General features: G+C 49.2%; 1 protein-coding gene across 1 annotated transcript in view; it reads left to right on the plus strand.

Moving 5' to 3' along the window:
* Window positions 1-11042, plus strand: part of MROH2A (maestro heat like repeat family member 2A) — a 33398-nt gene extending 22356 nt beyond the window's left edge. Inside the window, 12 exon segments of the mRNA XM_054678857.2 lie at window positions 301-408; window positions 2720-2839; window positions 3032-3154; window positions 4418-4570; window positions 6081-6203; window positions 7167-7246; window positions 8868-8973; window positions 9169-9414; window positions 9494-9687; window positions 10012-10110; window positions 10112-10141; window positions 10679-11042. Coding sequence (XP_054534832.1) covers window positions 301-408; window positions 2720-2839; window positions 3032-3154; window positions 4418-4570; window positions 6081-6203; window positions 7167-7246; window positions 8868-8973; window positions 9169-9414; window positions 9494-9687; window positions 10012-10110; window positions 10112-10141; window positions 10679-10955 — 1659 coding nt within the window. The 3' untranslated portion in view covers window positions 10956-11042.
* The last annotated feature ends 2117 nt before the right edge of the window (window positions 11043-13159 follow it).

Here is a 13159-nt window from a genome sequence, read left to right on the forward strand (position 1 = left end):
TAGCTGTGTCCATCCCCAGGGGAGAACTGAGAGAACCTTCCATCCCGAGAGCCAGGTGCCCAGGAGGGCAGCAGGGAGTGACACCCCTTCTGCTAGCCGCCAGAGCCACAGCCATTCCTCAGACCCACAGAACATTATTAGCACTGGATTAGGGATCTATGGACTTAGTGATCTGGAGATGTGCGCAAGGGAAGCGAGAGGGCAAGTCAGTACTCAAGGTCACGTAGCATTCCCAGAGCCCAGGCAAGAACAAGGATGAAGGCCTTTGGCCCTTCTCACCAACGTCTTGTGCCTCCCCAGTTTCTGCGAAACTCCCTCAAGAAGACCCGGGGGTCTAGCTGGAGCCTGCGCTTGAGCAAAGAGCTGAACAACCAGATTGCGAGCTTTGACAGCCCCTCTCTGGAGAAGGTTTGTCTTCATAGGGACAGGAGAGTTTGGACAGGGAGTAGACTCCAGGGGTGATGGAGTGGAGAGAATAACACCGTGTGTGTGAGATCAGCTGGACCTGTGGCTGTTTACAGGGTCCTGGGAGGAGAGGAGCGTGGTCTGGATTGGTGGTTTTAGTTTTGTTTTGGTTTATTTTTTTGCTTTGTTTTGTTGATCCTCCAGATTCTGGTTAGCAATCACATGTGTGTATTTCTTTGTAAACACAAAACTATACCACATTGCTACAAAATTCTAAAACATTTTTGAAAGAAATCAGTGAGGGTCTCAATAAATAGAAAGCACCCCATGTTCATGGATTGAAAGATGCTATAGTTCAAATGGTGATACTCTCCAAATTTATCTTCAGTTTTAGCATGACACCTATCACAATCCAAGCTAGTTCTTTTTTTTGATCCTAAAATTGATCCTAAAATTTATATGGAAATACCAGGGGCTCTGAATAGCCAACAAAATTATGAGAAGAAGAATAAAGTTGGAGGACTCAAACTTCTCAATTTCAACTTCTTACACAACTGCAGTAAAACTCCTTACACAATTGCAGTAAACAAGACAGTGAGATACTGGCATAAGGATAGATTGATAAAATAGAAGTGAGAGTCCAGAAATAAACTCTCACATTTATGGGTAATTTATTTTCAAGAAGGGTGCCAAGACAATTCAGTGGGGAAAGAATAGTTTTTTTCAACAAATGGGGCTAGGATAACTAGAAATCCACATGCAAAAGAATGAAATTGGATATCTTCCTCACACCACACATAAAGCTGAATCAAAACGAATCACAGACCTAAATAAAAGAACTAAAATTATAAAATTCTAGAAAAACACAAGATAAATCTTGTGACCTTGGGTTAGGCAAAGCCTTCTTAGAGATGACACCAAAAAGCACAAGTGACAAAAAGAAATAAATTGGACATCATGAAAATTAAAACCTCTTGTGCTAAAAATAATACAATAGAGAAAGTGAAAAAGAAGCACATTAAGGAAGAACATGTTCTTCCATAACAGATCAAAGACTTAAGTGTACAAAATAAAATAGAACCATGGAACAACTAGAAGAATATATTGATGAATATTTTTATAATGTTAACATGGAATAGCCTTTATATGCTTGCAAAGAAACCAAGAAAGACGAGGGAAAAGAGGTAAACTTTATAGATATTAACATTTTTTGTGTGCTTCTACTACTTCCTGTTTGTTTTCTCATCTCCAAAAACAATATTTACCTTATGGAGTCGTGGTGAGGATTTAATGAAATATGGATGGTTGCTCTTATTATGTCTCCAAATATAAAACAAAATTCTTACAAATAACAAAGAAAAAGCCCACCAAAAAATGGGAAAAAGAATATAGCCAGAAATTCAAAGAATTAAAACGGATCATGAGAATATGAAAAGATGATCAGCACAACTAATAATCAAAGAAACACATCACAGTGAGAAGGTTCCACTTCTCACTGATCATGACGTATGTTGGGGAGTAGGTGGAGAAATTGGTGCGCTTAGGTTTGTTGGAGGGAGTGTAAATTGGTTCAACTTACACAGAAGTTGAACAAACTTACCCCTCCCCCTTTAACACGTATAACATGCCTGCCCTTATATAGTCTGACCTCCCAGAATAACCTGAACATTTATTTTATTTATTTTTTTGAAATTTTTTATTTCCATAGGTTTTTGGGGAACTGGTGGTCTTCGGTTACATGAATAAATGGGAATTTGCAAGATTTTGGTGCACCCATCACCCAAGCAGTATATGCTGCACCCAATTTGTAGTCTTTTATCCCCCACCCCTTTCCTACCCTTTCCCCCTGAGTCCGCAAAGTCCATTGTATCATTCTTATGCCTTAGCATCCTCATAGCTTAGCTCCCACTTATGAGTGAGAACATACGACGTTTGGTTTTCCATTCCTAAGTTACTTAGAATAGTAGTCTCCAATCTCATCCAGGTTACTGCAAATGCCCGCAATTCATTCTTTTTTTGTGGCTGAGTAGTATTCCATTATATATATATATATAATATGAACTGATATATGTATATATAAACTGATATATGTATGTATGTATATATCAGTTTCTTTATCCACTCATTGATTGATGGGCATTTGGGCTGGTTCCACATTTTTGCACTTGTGAATTGTGCTGCTGTAAACGTGTGTGCAAGTATCTTCTGCACATTAAAATAAATTGAAGAATATGTAGAAAACTCTCTACAACAGCACCCCCTGAAGGCTGGCTGAGGGGAGGCCTGAGCTCCTTCCTCCCTTCTGCCTCTCCAGGGCTTTCTGTACCGGGCCTTGGGCTTCACCTTGGCCACAGGCCTGGAGGCCAGCAAGGTGGAGGTCCTGCTGTTGGAGCTGCTGTACAAGACGGACTACAGCAATGACTTTGACAGCGAGGTGAGGGTGCCTGCAGCCTCCTCCTGTCCACCAGATGCCTCTGGACCCTCGGGGACATGTGTGTTCATGTGGCTGCATGCGTTTTGTGTGTGTGTGTGTGTACATGTGTGTGTGCCTTGCACGTGTGTGTGTGGGATCCTCCTCTGCCCACTGGCCCCTGCCCTCACCCTGGCTGGCTGGGTCTCCCTGCAGGGTGTGATTATGTGCTTTGGCCTGTGTGCCCGGGGCCAGGTAAAAACGGTGCTGAATGTGCTTCATGACTTCGAGGAGAGGATCCAGGAGTCAGAGCAGTCCTGGCAGATCAGTGCTTGGCAGGTAAGCCACCTTCCCTCCACAACTGGGTCTTGGGATCTCTTAGCACAGTGCTCTGGGCTCTAGTCGTTTCTAGATCTCAGTAGGAAACTTGCCTCACACGGAGTCTCCTGTCATCAAAATGGCTGAGACATTGTCTTACTCTGAGACCTCCTGGACAGAGCTTTTGCTATTGGATCATCTTAAAAATGCAGGGTGGGCCTTTCCAGGACCCAGATACTGTCACGGAGTCCCATTCCCTTGCTACTCATGGTGGGGTTCTCAGACGGGCAGTGGGGGCTCCCTGGGTGCTGATTGGAAATGTAGAGTCCCAGGCCCCACCCAGACCCACAGGATTTGAAGAAGCTGTTCAGGTAGTGCTCAGTGGGTGCTTGACACTAGGAGCTCTGCCTCAGTGAATGGACGGTGCTGGGATTGAGGGGCTCTAGCCACTGTTGCAGGGTGAGAACACTGAAGTTTGTCCATTGGCGTGTGGCTGGTTCACTGGTGAAGCCAGGATTTGGACCCAGACAGCCCATGGCCCTATCCTCTGGAGGCTGCCCCTCCCTGCCACAGGAGATGGTCCCACCAGCTGGCTGAGCTCCTAGTGGGAAACCATCTGAAACCATCACCCATGCCTCAGGCTTTGCCCTTGACCTGGAACACTTGCCCTGGGGTCTGGTGGTTTGGATGAAGAAAATCGAGAGAGTCCCAGGCTTCGTTCCAGCTTTTCTGCAAAAAGGACCCGACACCTGGATTTCTACTCAGTCTGGCAGGGCACTGGGGCCCCTGCTCCCCATCCACAGTGGGTTTGGTGGCCCCTAACATCTCCTCCCACTCAGAGATTGTTCTGACGGTGTGAGCACCGTGAGGGCAAGGTGGAGGCTCTCGGTTCCTGCTGGATCTCCAGCCTTATGTGTGCCTGACCCGTAGCCGGTGCCTGGTAGGTGAAGGTATGAGGTGTGCAAGCAGCCTCTGTTTAGGGGTGTTCACTTGAGCACCTCCCCCCACAGCTGATGTGTGGTCTGGGCGTCTATAGCCCTAGTCTGTCTTGCTCATTACTGCATGCCCAGTGCCTGGTGTCTAGTAGATGCTCAGTAAAGATGCATTGAGTGAATGAATGCATGCATGAAAATACGATGAACATTTCAGGCACCCAGAAAACAGTCAGGTGAAGCACTGCCAGCTGACTCGATGGATCGTTTGGTCTTGTGGCCAGAGACCATCACCTGCATCTGGAGCAGCCCCTGCTGCCCCCAGTGGTTCTTTTTCTCTTTGTCCTCGTAGAAGGACCATCCCTGGAGGCGGGAGACAGTGAAAAGTGCCCTCATGGTGATGTATAGCTGCATGGCCTCCTACTGCCACCCCCAGTTGCTCCTCAACCTCATGGACAGCCCCATCACCGCTAAGATCATTCACCATTATGTCAGCAGCTGCCAGGTAGCCCCATCTGCTGCCTAGGGGGATGTCTTCTGGACCAGGCTGGTGGGTAGTAGCCTTCTGGCAGTCTCTGGGCTCCTGCATCCCTACCCAGGGGACATCCAGGCATCTTACCTGATGCCCAGCACGTGGGAAGCCCATTGCCCAAATGTGCTGTTCTCTGTGCTTTGGTGTCATGCAGAGGGGCTGGGGGGGAGTTGAGGATAGCCCCTCTTCCAGAGTGCTGGGTGGGGTCTCCAGAAGCCACAAGATGAGCCCCACCTCTTCCCAGCCTTACCCACTCCCTCTGCCCTTGCCTCTGGCCCTCTCTGACACTGACCCAGACCCTTTCATAAGGAACAAGAGGTGGGGTTGTCTTCATAGACATGCAAAGGGACTGGCTATTTTCTTGGAATGGCAAGGAGGGGAAAACACAGAGAATAAAGCAAAAACTTTTTATTTTTTAAAACTATGGCAAAATACACATAACATAAAGTTTATCATCACAACCATTTTTAAGTATACGTATAGTTCAGTGGCATGAGGTACATTCACGTTGTTGTGCAAATGTCACTGCCATCTGTCTCCAGAATTCTTCATTTTACAAAACCAAAATCCTATATCCATTCAACACCAACTCTCCATTCCCTTCTCCCCCCAGCCCTGGCAACCACCTTTACTCTTTCTGTCTGTGTGGCTTTGACTAGTCCAGGTACCTCATCTAAGTGCAATCATATGATAGTTGTCCTTGTGTGTCTGGCTTATTTCATTTATCATAATGTTCTCAAGGTTCATCCATGTAAAAGCAATCATTTTCTCAATAACCTCTCCTGCTTCTATGGTAACACATAGGGCTCGGGGCCCCTGGTCACTGAAGGCGGCCCCTGAGCTGCTTTGCTGCCCTCAGGAGGCTTGGGAAGGTGGCATCTTCCGTGGTGTATTAGTTCGTTTTAACGCTGCTGCTAAAGGCATACCTGAAACTGGGAACAAAAAGAGGTTTACTTGGACTTAGAGTTCCACATGACTAGGGTGGCCTCAGAATCATGGCAGGAGACAAAAGGCATTTCTTACATGGTGGCAGCAAGAGAAAAATGAGGAAGAAGCAAAAGTGGAAACCCCTGATAAACCCATTAGATCTTGTGGGACTTATTCGCTACCATGAGAATAGCATGGGAGAGACTGGCCCCCATGATTCAATTACCTCCCGCTGGGTCCCTCCCACAACACATGGGAATTCTGAGAGTTACAATTCAAGTTGAGATTTGAATGGGGACACAGCCAAACTATATCACGTGTGGATCCAGGTGCTGCACCTCACCTCGTATCCCCGCCATGTGCCTGTGGCCCTGCCGTGTGGCAGGTGCTCCATTCATGTGGTCGAAGGACAGAGTGAGGCCGGCCATCTCTCAGAGCATTCAACATTGAATGCTTTCTTCAGAGCAGAGGGAGTCCAGGAGCAGAGGCTGCAGCTTGGATTCTTCTGGGGCTGCTCACAAACATTCTCTCCCTCCTTTTCCCCTTCTGGGCTCAGGACATCTGTCTCAAAATGGCTTTCATGAAGAGTGTTGTGCAGGTTACCAAGGCCATCAACAACATCAAGGACCTGGAGGACTTTCACTTTGCCCAGAAGACGACTCTTACCACCATTATAGTGGTAAGCTGGGTGGGGCACCTCCTTGGTCCTGTTCCTGGTTTTGGGGTCTAACTCCCTGCGGTGAGAGGTTTTCAAAGTTCCTGAGGGCATCTGCAGAGCTCTCTGAAGTCCTTCCCTGTCTTGGCTCTGCTTTGTCCTAACTGTAGGAGTTCTGAGAATGATTTTTGTATCTGATAAAGAGTTTCACAGCCAGTCAACTGTTTGGAAACCAGGGTGGGAGATTCTGGCTGTCCTGGGTCCTGCAGTGCCCAGGGCAGCTGGTTCAGGCCTGATAGACAGAGATTCCCTGGGCCGGCTTGGCTGTAGCTTCCCTGTCTCTCCGTGGGAGGGCCTTAGGGGCAGGGATCTGCTGGAAACAGGACTTAGAGTGAAGCCCTGAAGGATGCACAGAAGGATGTAAGACAAAGAAAACGTCCACTGTCCAAAGGCTGATGGAGCCTGTGGGGCCGCCAATGTCCTTAATCCCCAGGCCTCCCCACTCATGTCATTGCCAGTGCCTTGGCCTCTCAAAGCTGCGTGGGTTGTGCTGGAAGTGGCCCTTAAGGGACACAAGATTGGGTGGAACAGAAGGCAATGAGGAGGAAATGGGATTTATTTGGCTCTCACTGGCCAGGAGCTTTGAACCTGTACTTTCACGCTAGCCTGGAGCAGCCCTGTAAAATGGGTCTCTAGGTCTTGTTTTACAGAGAAGGGAACTTGGGCTCAGGCAGAGGAAGTGCTGGCCCAGGGGCACACAGCAAGTAGATGAGCAGCGCGAGCTGGGAGCCCAGGCCCACTTTGGGCCCTGCTCCCACTCTGCTGCCTCCCCTAAGATGCCAAAAGCCAAATGGCCCTAAAAAGAATGAAAGAGATGTGGGGTGTTAGATGCTTTGGGAAGTGCCAGGTCTTCCTCATGCTAACACTGGGGAGTGCTGCCGCCATCATGGTCACCAAAAGCCACCACCCCCTGCTTGTGTTGGGCAGGCGGTCATCAAGGCAGAACCGACTGACAACCTGGTTTCTCCAGTGCGAGCCTTGGCGATGGAGGCCCTCTCGCACCTGAGGTGAGCTGGGTTCCCACCCTCACCCCATCCCAAGGGGTAGGGAAAAGTTCAAGACCATTCCTCGGTGTTCCTTCAGGGGTTGTGCCTCCTTTTTCCTCTCCTCCCTCTGTAGCAGGGGTCTCACTTGGCGGCTCCCCAGGGCAATGGGCCAGCCTAGATGATGGGGGTCGGCCTCAGCCACTCTTTTCTATAATTCTCAGCCAGATTTCAAGTTGGGTGCTTCTCCTTGGATTTATGGCACGTGGGTGGGCTGCTCTTCCATTGATTGGGGATATTTTGAGGAAAATAACAGTGATAACACTGAAGAGCATTGCAAGCATCCTTCAAGATGAGTCAGGCTCAGTGAGTGAGTTGAAGGGCTCAGTCAACTATTTGTTGATACCATTGGTACAAAATGATCTAAAGCCCAAGACTTACCTTCCTGGAGATGCCAATCCATTGGTGGGGAGGGGGAAAGGGGAAGAAGTTATGGATTTATAAAATTAGTATTTAAAGAGTTTGGGTCATCTCTAAGAATACCTCCCCTATAGGGGAAGATTCATTACTTAGGCTCATAGCAGAACTATCTGTTACTTTAAGCTACATCAAACAGGCAGATTTTAAAATAAATGTCATGAACATCAACTAAGCACAATGATATGCTGAGTACTGAAGGGACACAGAGATACATAAGACCTAGTCCCAGCCTTTTAAGGACTTAGAGATAAGACAGACACATACAAATGGGATTATAGGTCAAAGCTGACTAACAGGACTGTGTTTACAGGTAAACCCACACACACATCAGCAAAAAAATATCTGAGAACAAAAAAAGGGGCTACTAACAAAAGCAACTCAGTTTATACAAAAGGAGCTATCAAAAGGCTTGGTGCAAAGTTGGCATTTGGCTTTTGACCGGGGCTTAGGCAGAACGACTGGACTTGGGGCTTCCTAGGAGAGTGTAATACAAGACACTTTGGGGGAACAGGAGTTTAAAGTAGGATGGTGGCTCTCAACTCTGGGGGCACAATAGAACTCATGGGGAACTTTTAACAGTATGGATATCCAGGTCCCACCCCAGATCCTGGGGCTTAGACATGGTCCCTGGGGGTCCTTAAAAAATCCTCGAGGCATCTTTAATATGCATCAAGCTTGAGAATTGTTGATGAAGGAGCTAGAAGAAGAATGAGCTAGCATGCACCAATCACTAGCAACTTCCTCTGGAGGGCTTATTAAAACACAGATGGCTGCAGTCCACCCCCAGAATTTTTGATTCAGCAGGTCTTGGCTGGGGCCATAGAATTTGTGTTTCTCATAAATTCCAAGGTGAAGCTGCTGCTGCTGCTGCTGCTGCTGGTGATGGTGGTCCAAGCATTACCCGTGAAAGCCCCTGGACTAGCACCAGCCAGGGAGGGCAGATTCCATAGTTGTAGTCGGCAAGGAGCAATGGAATGTTTCTGAGCAGATTAACAGGTTCAGAGTAGACAACAGCAGATAGGAGAGATGGCCTTGGACCCCTGCATCTCCCCTTCAATCACAAGCAAGAGTCACTGGACACTGGTTACTGGTCAGAGCCAGGGCCCCTGGGGAGGGATGCTTGCCAGAGCCTCCAACTGGAAAAGTAGGCCTCTTCCTCTTCTAGGATGTGTTTCCGTGCCCAGATTGGGCAGTGGGGCAGCAGAAGCTCAACTGATGCAAATTGGGCACTAGGAGGTATTGTGGGACATGTCCATACAGTCATCAAACAGGTGGGGGTCTCTGTGGTCATCTAGCAGTGGAGGTGGGGCTTCCGTGGGGGCCATGGCTTTCCCAAAGGTACCGTGAGCCCGTGCAGAGAAAGGGGGTTGAGTGTAGCGTCAGGGGCCTGGGTTCTAAGCACGCAAATGTTGGCGGCTCCCTCCGCCTCCCTGAGATTCAGTCCCCAGAGTCCAACCCCTACTTAGGGGGCTGCCAAGGGTTTGAAAGGGATTCTTACCTGCCAGGGCACATGCCAGGAAACTCACAGTCCTTGTGCCCTGACTTTGGTTAGCCACCTGGCAGAGGTGTGGCTGGCAGTGTCGGAGAACGTGCCCTTCACCCGGACCATGCTCCACAGCCTGATGGGCCGGCTGCAGTCACGGCTCAGCCCCAGAATCAGTGCCACCTCCAAGGCTGACATCTGGCACCTGGCTGCGGTGGACCCCCTGATGGTGAGTTGCAGGCGCAGGCCCCAAGGCTCCTCAGGGGTCTCTGGGTAGGAGCCCGACGCCCTGGACCTTCTCTCTGCAGACCCTGGGCACCATCCACCTTCTCGTTCAGAAGCTGGATGAGAATGACAAGCTCCCGGACTTCCTCCCTGACCTCATCCACACCCTCCTGCTGCAGCTTGGCAGCAGCCACCGACCAGAGGCCGCCCCGCCGGTCTTGAAGATGTGGAAGCTGGTCCACACCACTCCTCTGCCGGAGGAGATGAACCTGCAAAGGTGCTCTCGAGGGCGGTGGGTGCAAGGCAGCAGGCCTGGGCTGGGTGTAGCCACAGGCTGCCTCTTAGTTGCCAGTGGACTCCAGTGAGGGGCCCTCTGTCTCCTCCTGGTGGGATCTGATCTTACTCAAAATGCCGTTCTCATGTGTGTCAAGCACGGTGTGGTTTTCAGAGCTTGCAGATCCACTCCCTCCCTGGACCTTTCCCTCAGTCCCTTGGGCTGGGCCCAGCAGGCACTGGGGCCCCATTTCACAGATTGCAGCAGCCTCCCCAGGCCATGCGCTCCCAGCAGGGCAGCGCATCACAAGCTCCCACCTCCCTTCAGGGTCACTATCAAGTCCATGCAGCTCTTGTTCAAGAGAGTCAAGAGCCAGCACCTGGCACGTGCCCTGGACGAGCAGGCAGTGTGGGACCTCCTGCAGGACATTCCTGGAGGGTGTGAGCCTGCTGACCAGGTGGGCCCTGGCTCCCACAGGGTGGCAGGGGGACCCGCAGAGGCACCTCCTTGCTGGATGGAAGGGCTCCTTGCAAGGACATGGTCCGGTCATGGCTGAAGGCCTTCTTTCTGGGGGAACTGCCACGCCAACCTGTGACTCTAGGATGGCAGTGGTGTGCAAGACAATGAGAACCTTTTATTCGAACCCTTCCTGCTCAGAGCAGATATGACGGCAGAGAGAGGAGGGGCTCGCCCCCAGGGCCACAAAGGGTCTAGAGCAGGCCAGGGATGGGAGTTACTTCTGGGGTCCTAGTCACTCCGGAGCCGCCCTCACTCTAGTCCCCTTTGTAAAAAGGAGATAGACATTGACTGATTCACTGACAACCTCAACCAAGTCCCCAGGAAGAGGAGGGAGAAACCCAGAGATGTTAGGACATCTGTCTGGGGTTATCTTGCCAGCAGGGTCCAGGCACCGATGTGGCCCTGCCCAGCTCTTGGCAAACGTCAGGCAGGGGCGGGGCTGCCTCCACGACCTGGCACTGTCTCTCCTCTGCAGGCTGTGCATGCAGCATGTGGAGGGCCACAGGCAGAGGCTGGCCGAGCTGGTGCTCAGGGGCATGGACTCAGAAGTCCTGAGCTGCCGCATCAGCAGCACAGCGGTCTGCGTGGAAGTGAGGCAGCGGGTGTGGGTGGGGTGCAAGCGGAGGGGATGGGGTCCCTGGATTCTTCTGGGGATGGCTCGTCTCCAAGGCATGGGAGTCGGGGGGACAGGCGAGCGCCCCTCCTCTGAGTGCTCATTCTCTCATCTGCTCCTTCATTCATTCATCACATGAGTAGTGCAGGGCAGGCCCTGCTGGAAAGACAGGCTGAGCCCTGCAGCATTGCAGTTAGCTGATGTGCGACCCAGGCAAGTACAGTGACCCAGGGGACCCAGGGAGGGCATCTGGGTTCTCGCTGGGGCAGGCTTCCTGCAGGAGGACTCAGAGAGGCTGAGGGGCTTTGCTAGGTGGGAAGGCAGGGCCCAGCGACCCTATCTCAGAGCGAGTGTTGGAGCGTCCTGAGGGCAATGATGCCCAACGCACCCTAGGAACCAACCACAGCCCAGGCCAGGGGCCGGCCAGCGTTTTCTGTAAAGGACTGCATAGTAAATTTTTGGCTTTGTGGCCAACTCAGCTGTAGCAGGAAAACAGCCACAGCCAATACGTCAACCAGTGGGCATGACGGTGTCAACAAAACCTTATTGATGGACACTGGAATTTAAACTTCATGGAATTTTCATGTGCCATAGAATTTTCTTTTCTATATTTCTTTTCGCCAACACTTAAAAATGGGAAAATGAGTTTTGGCAGTGGGCTGTACAAAAGCTCCTGGAAGTACAAGACCAGTCTGGGAGGTACTCACCAAGCTTTTATAGGTTCTTCAGGCCCCTCCCTGTGTTCAGGCCTCTGTAAATCTTCAAAATGAGGATGGGAAGGAGAAGTGCTCCCTCGCTGTCTCACCCAGGACCTGTCCTTTGATGTGCCTGAGTTTAGAATTTTCAGTGGCTGGAAGCCACACAGGGCCAGGCGCAGGTGCTGGAATCCGAGGGCCTGGTTAAGAGCCTCCGCTCAGTTGCTGATTGGCTGGAGATGAAGTTACTTAGCGTCTCTGAGCTTCAAGCTCTCCATCTGCCCAACTGGGGAAAGCAGTGCCTTCTTTTCAGGGCTTTGGTGAGAGCTAAATGAGATAGACCGTGTATGCATTGCTTGCTTGGGAGGTAAGTGCTCATTAAATGCTAGCTAATTATGGCTGTTTAAAAATTAGGTTCAGCTTTTTTGGTTCCATATGAATTTTAAAATAATTTTTTTCTAATTCTGTGAAGAATGTCAATGGTAGTTTAATGGGAATAGCATTGAATCTATACATTACTTTGGGCAGTATGGTCATTTGCATGATACTGATTCTTCCTATCCATGAGCATGGAATATTTTTCCATTTGTTTGTGTACTCTCTGGTTTCTTTGAGCAGAGGTTTGTAGTTCTCCTTTGAAGAGGCCCCTCACTTCCCTTGTTAACTATATTCCTAGGTATTTTATTCTCTTTGTAGCAATTGTGAATGGGAGTTCATGATTTGGCTCTCTGCTTGCCTGTTGTTAGTGTGTAGGAATGCTTGTGACTTCTGCAGATTGATTTTGTATCCTGAGACTTTGTTGAAGTTGTTTATCAGCTTAAGAAGTTTTTGGGCTGAGACAATGGGGTTTTCTAGATATAGGATCATGTCATCTGCAAACAAAGACATTTTTACTTCCTCCCTTCCTATTTGAATACGCTTTATTTCTTTCTCTTGCCTGATTGCCCTGGCCGGAACTTCCAATACTATGTTGAGTAGGAGTGGTGAGAGAGGGCATCCTTGTCTTGTGCCGATTTTCAAAGGGAATGCTTCCGGCTTTTGCCCATTCAGTATGATATTGGCTGTGGGTTTGTCATAAATGGCTGTTATTATTTTGAGGTACTTCAATACCTAGTTTGTTGGGAGTTTTTAACATGAAGGGATGTTGAATTTTATTGAAGGCCTTTTCTGCACCTATTGAGATAATCATGTGGTTTTGTCTTTAGGTCTGCTTATGTGATGAATTACATTTATTGATTTACGTATGTTGAACTAGCCTTGCATCCTGGGAATGAAGCCTACTTGATCGTGGTGGATGAGCTTTTTGATATGCTGCTGGATTCAGTTTGCCAGTATTTTATTGAGAATTTTTGCATCGATGTTCATCAGGGATATTGGCCTGAAGTTTTCTTTTTTTGGTTGTATCTCTGCCTGGTTTTGGTATCGGGATGATGCTGACCTCATAGAATGAGTTAGGGAGGTGTCCTTCCTTTTCAATGGTTTGGAATAGTTTCAGAAGAAATGGTATAAACTCCTCTTTGTGTTTCTTTTTCCTTTTCTTTTCTTTTTTTTTTTTTTTTTTTTTGAGACAGGGTCTTGCTCTGTCGCCAGGCTGGAGTGCAATGACGTGATCTCAGCTCACTGCAACCTCCACCTCCCGGGTTCAAGC

This window comes from Pan troglodytes, chromosome 13, assembly GCF_028858775.2.
Source record: "Pan troglodytes isolate AG18354 chromosome 13, NHGRI_mPanTro3-v2.0_pri, whole genome shotgun sequence".
Lineage (NCBI taxonomy): Eukaryota > Metazoa > Chordata > Mammalia > Primates > Hominidae > Pan > Pan troglodytes.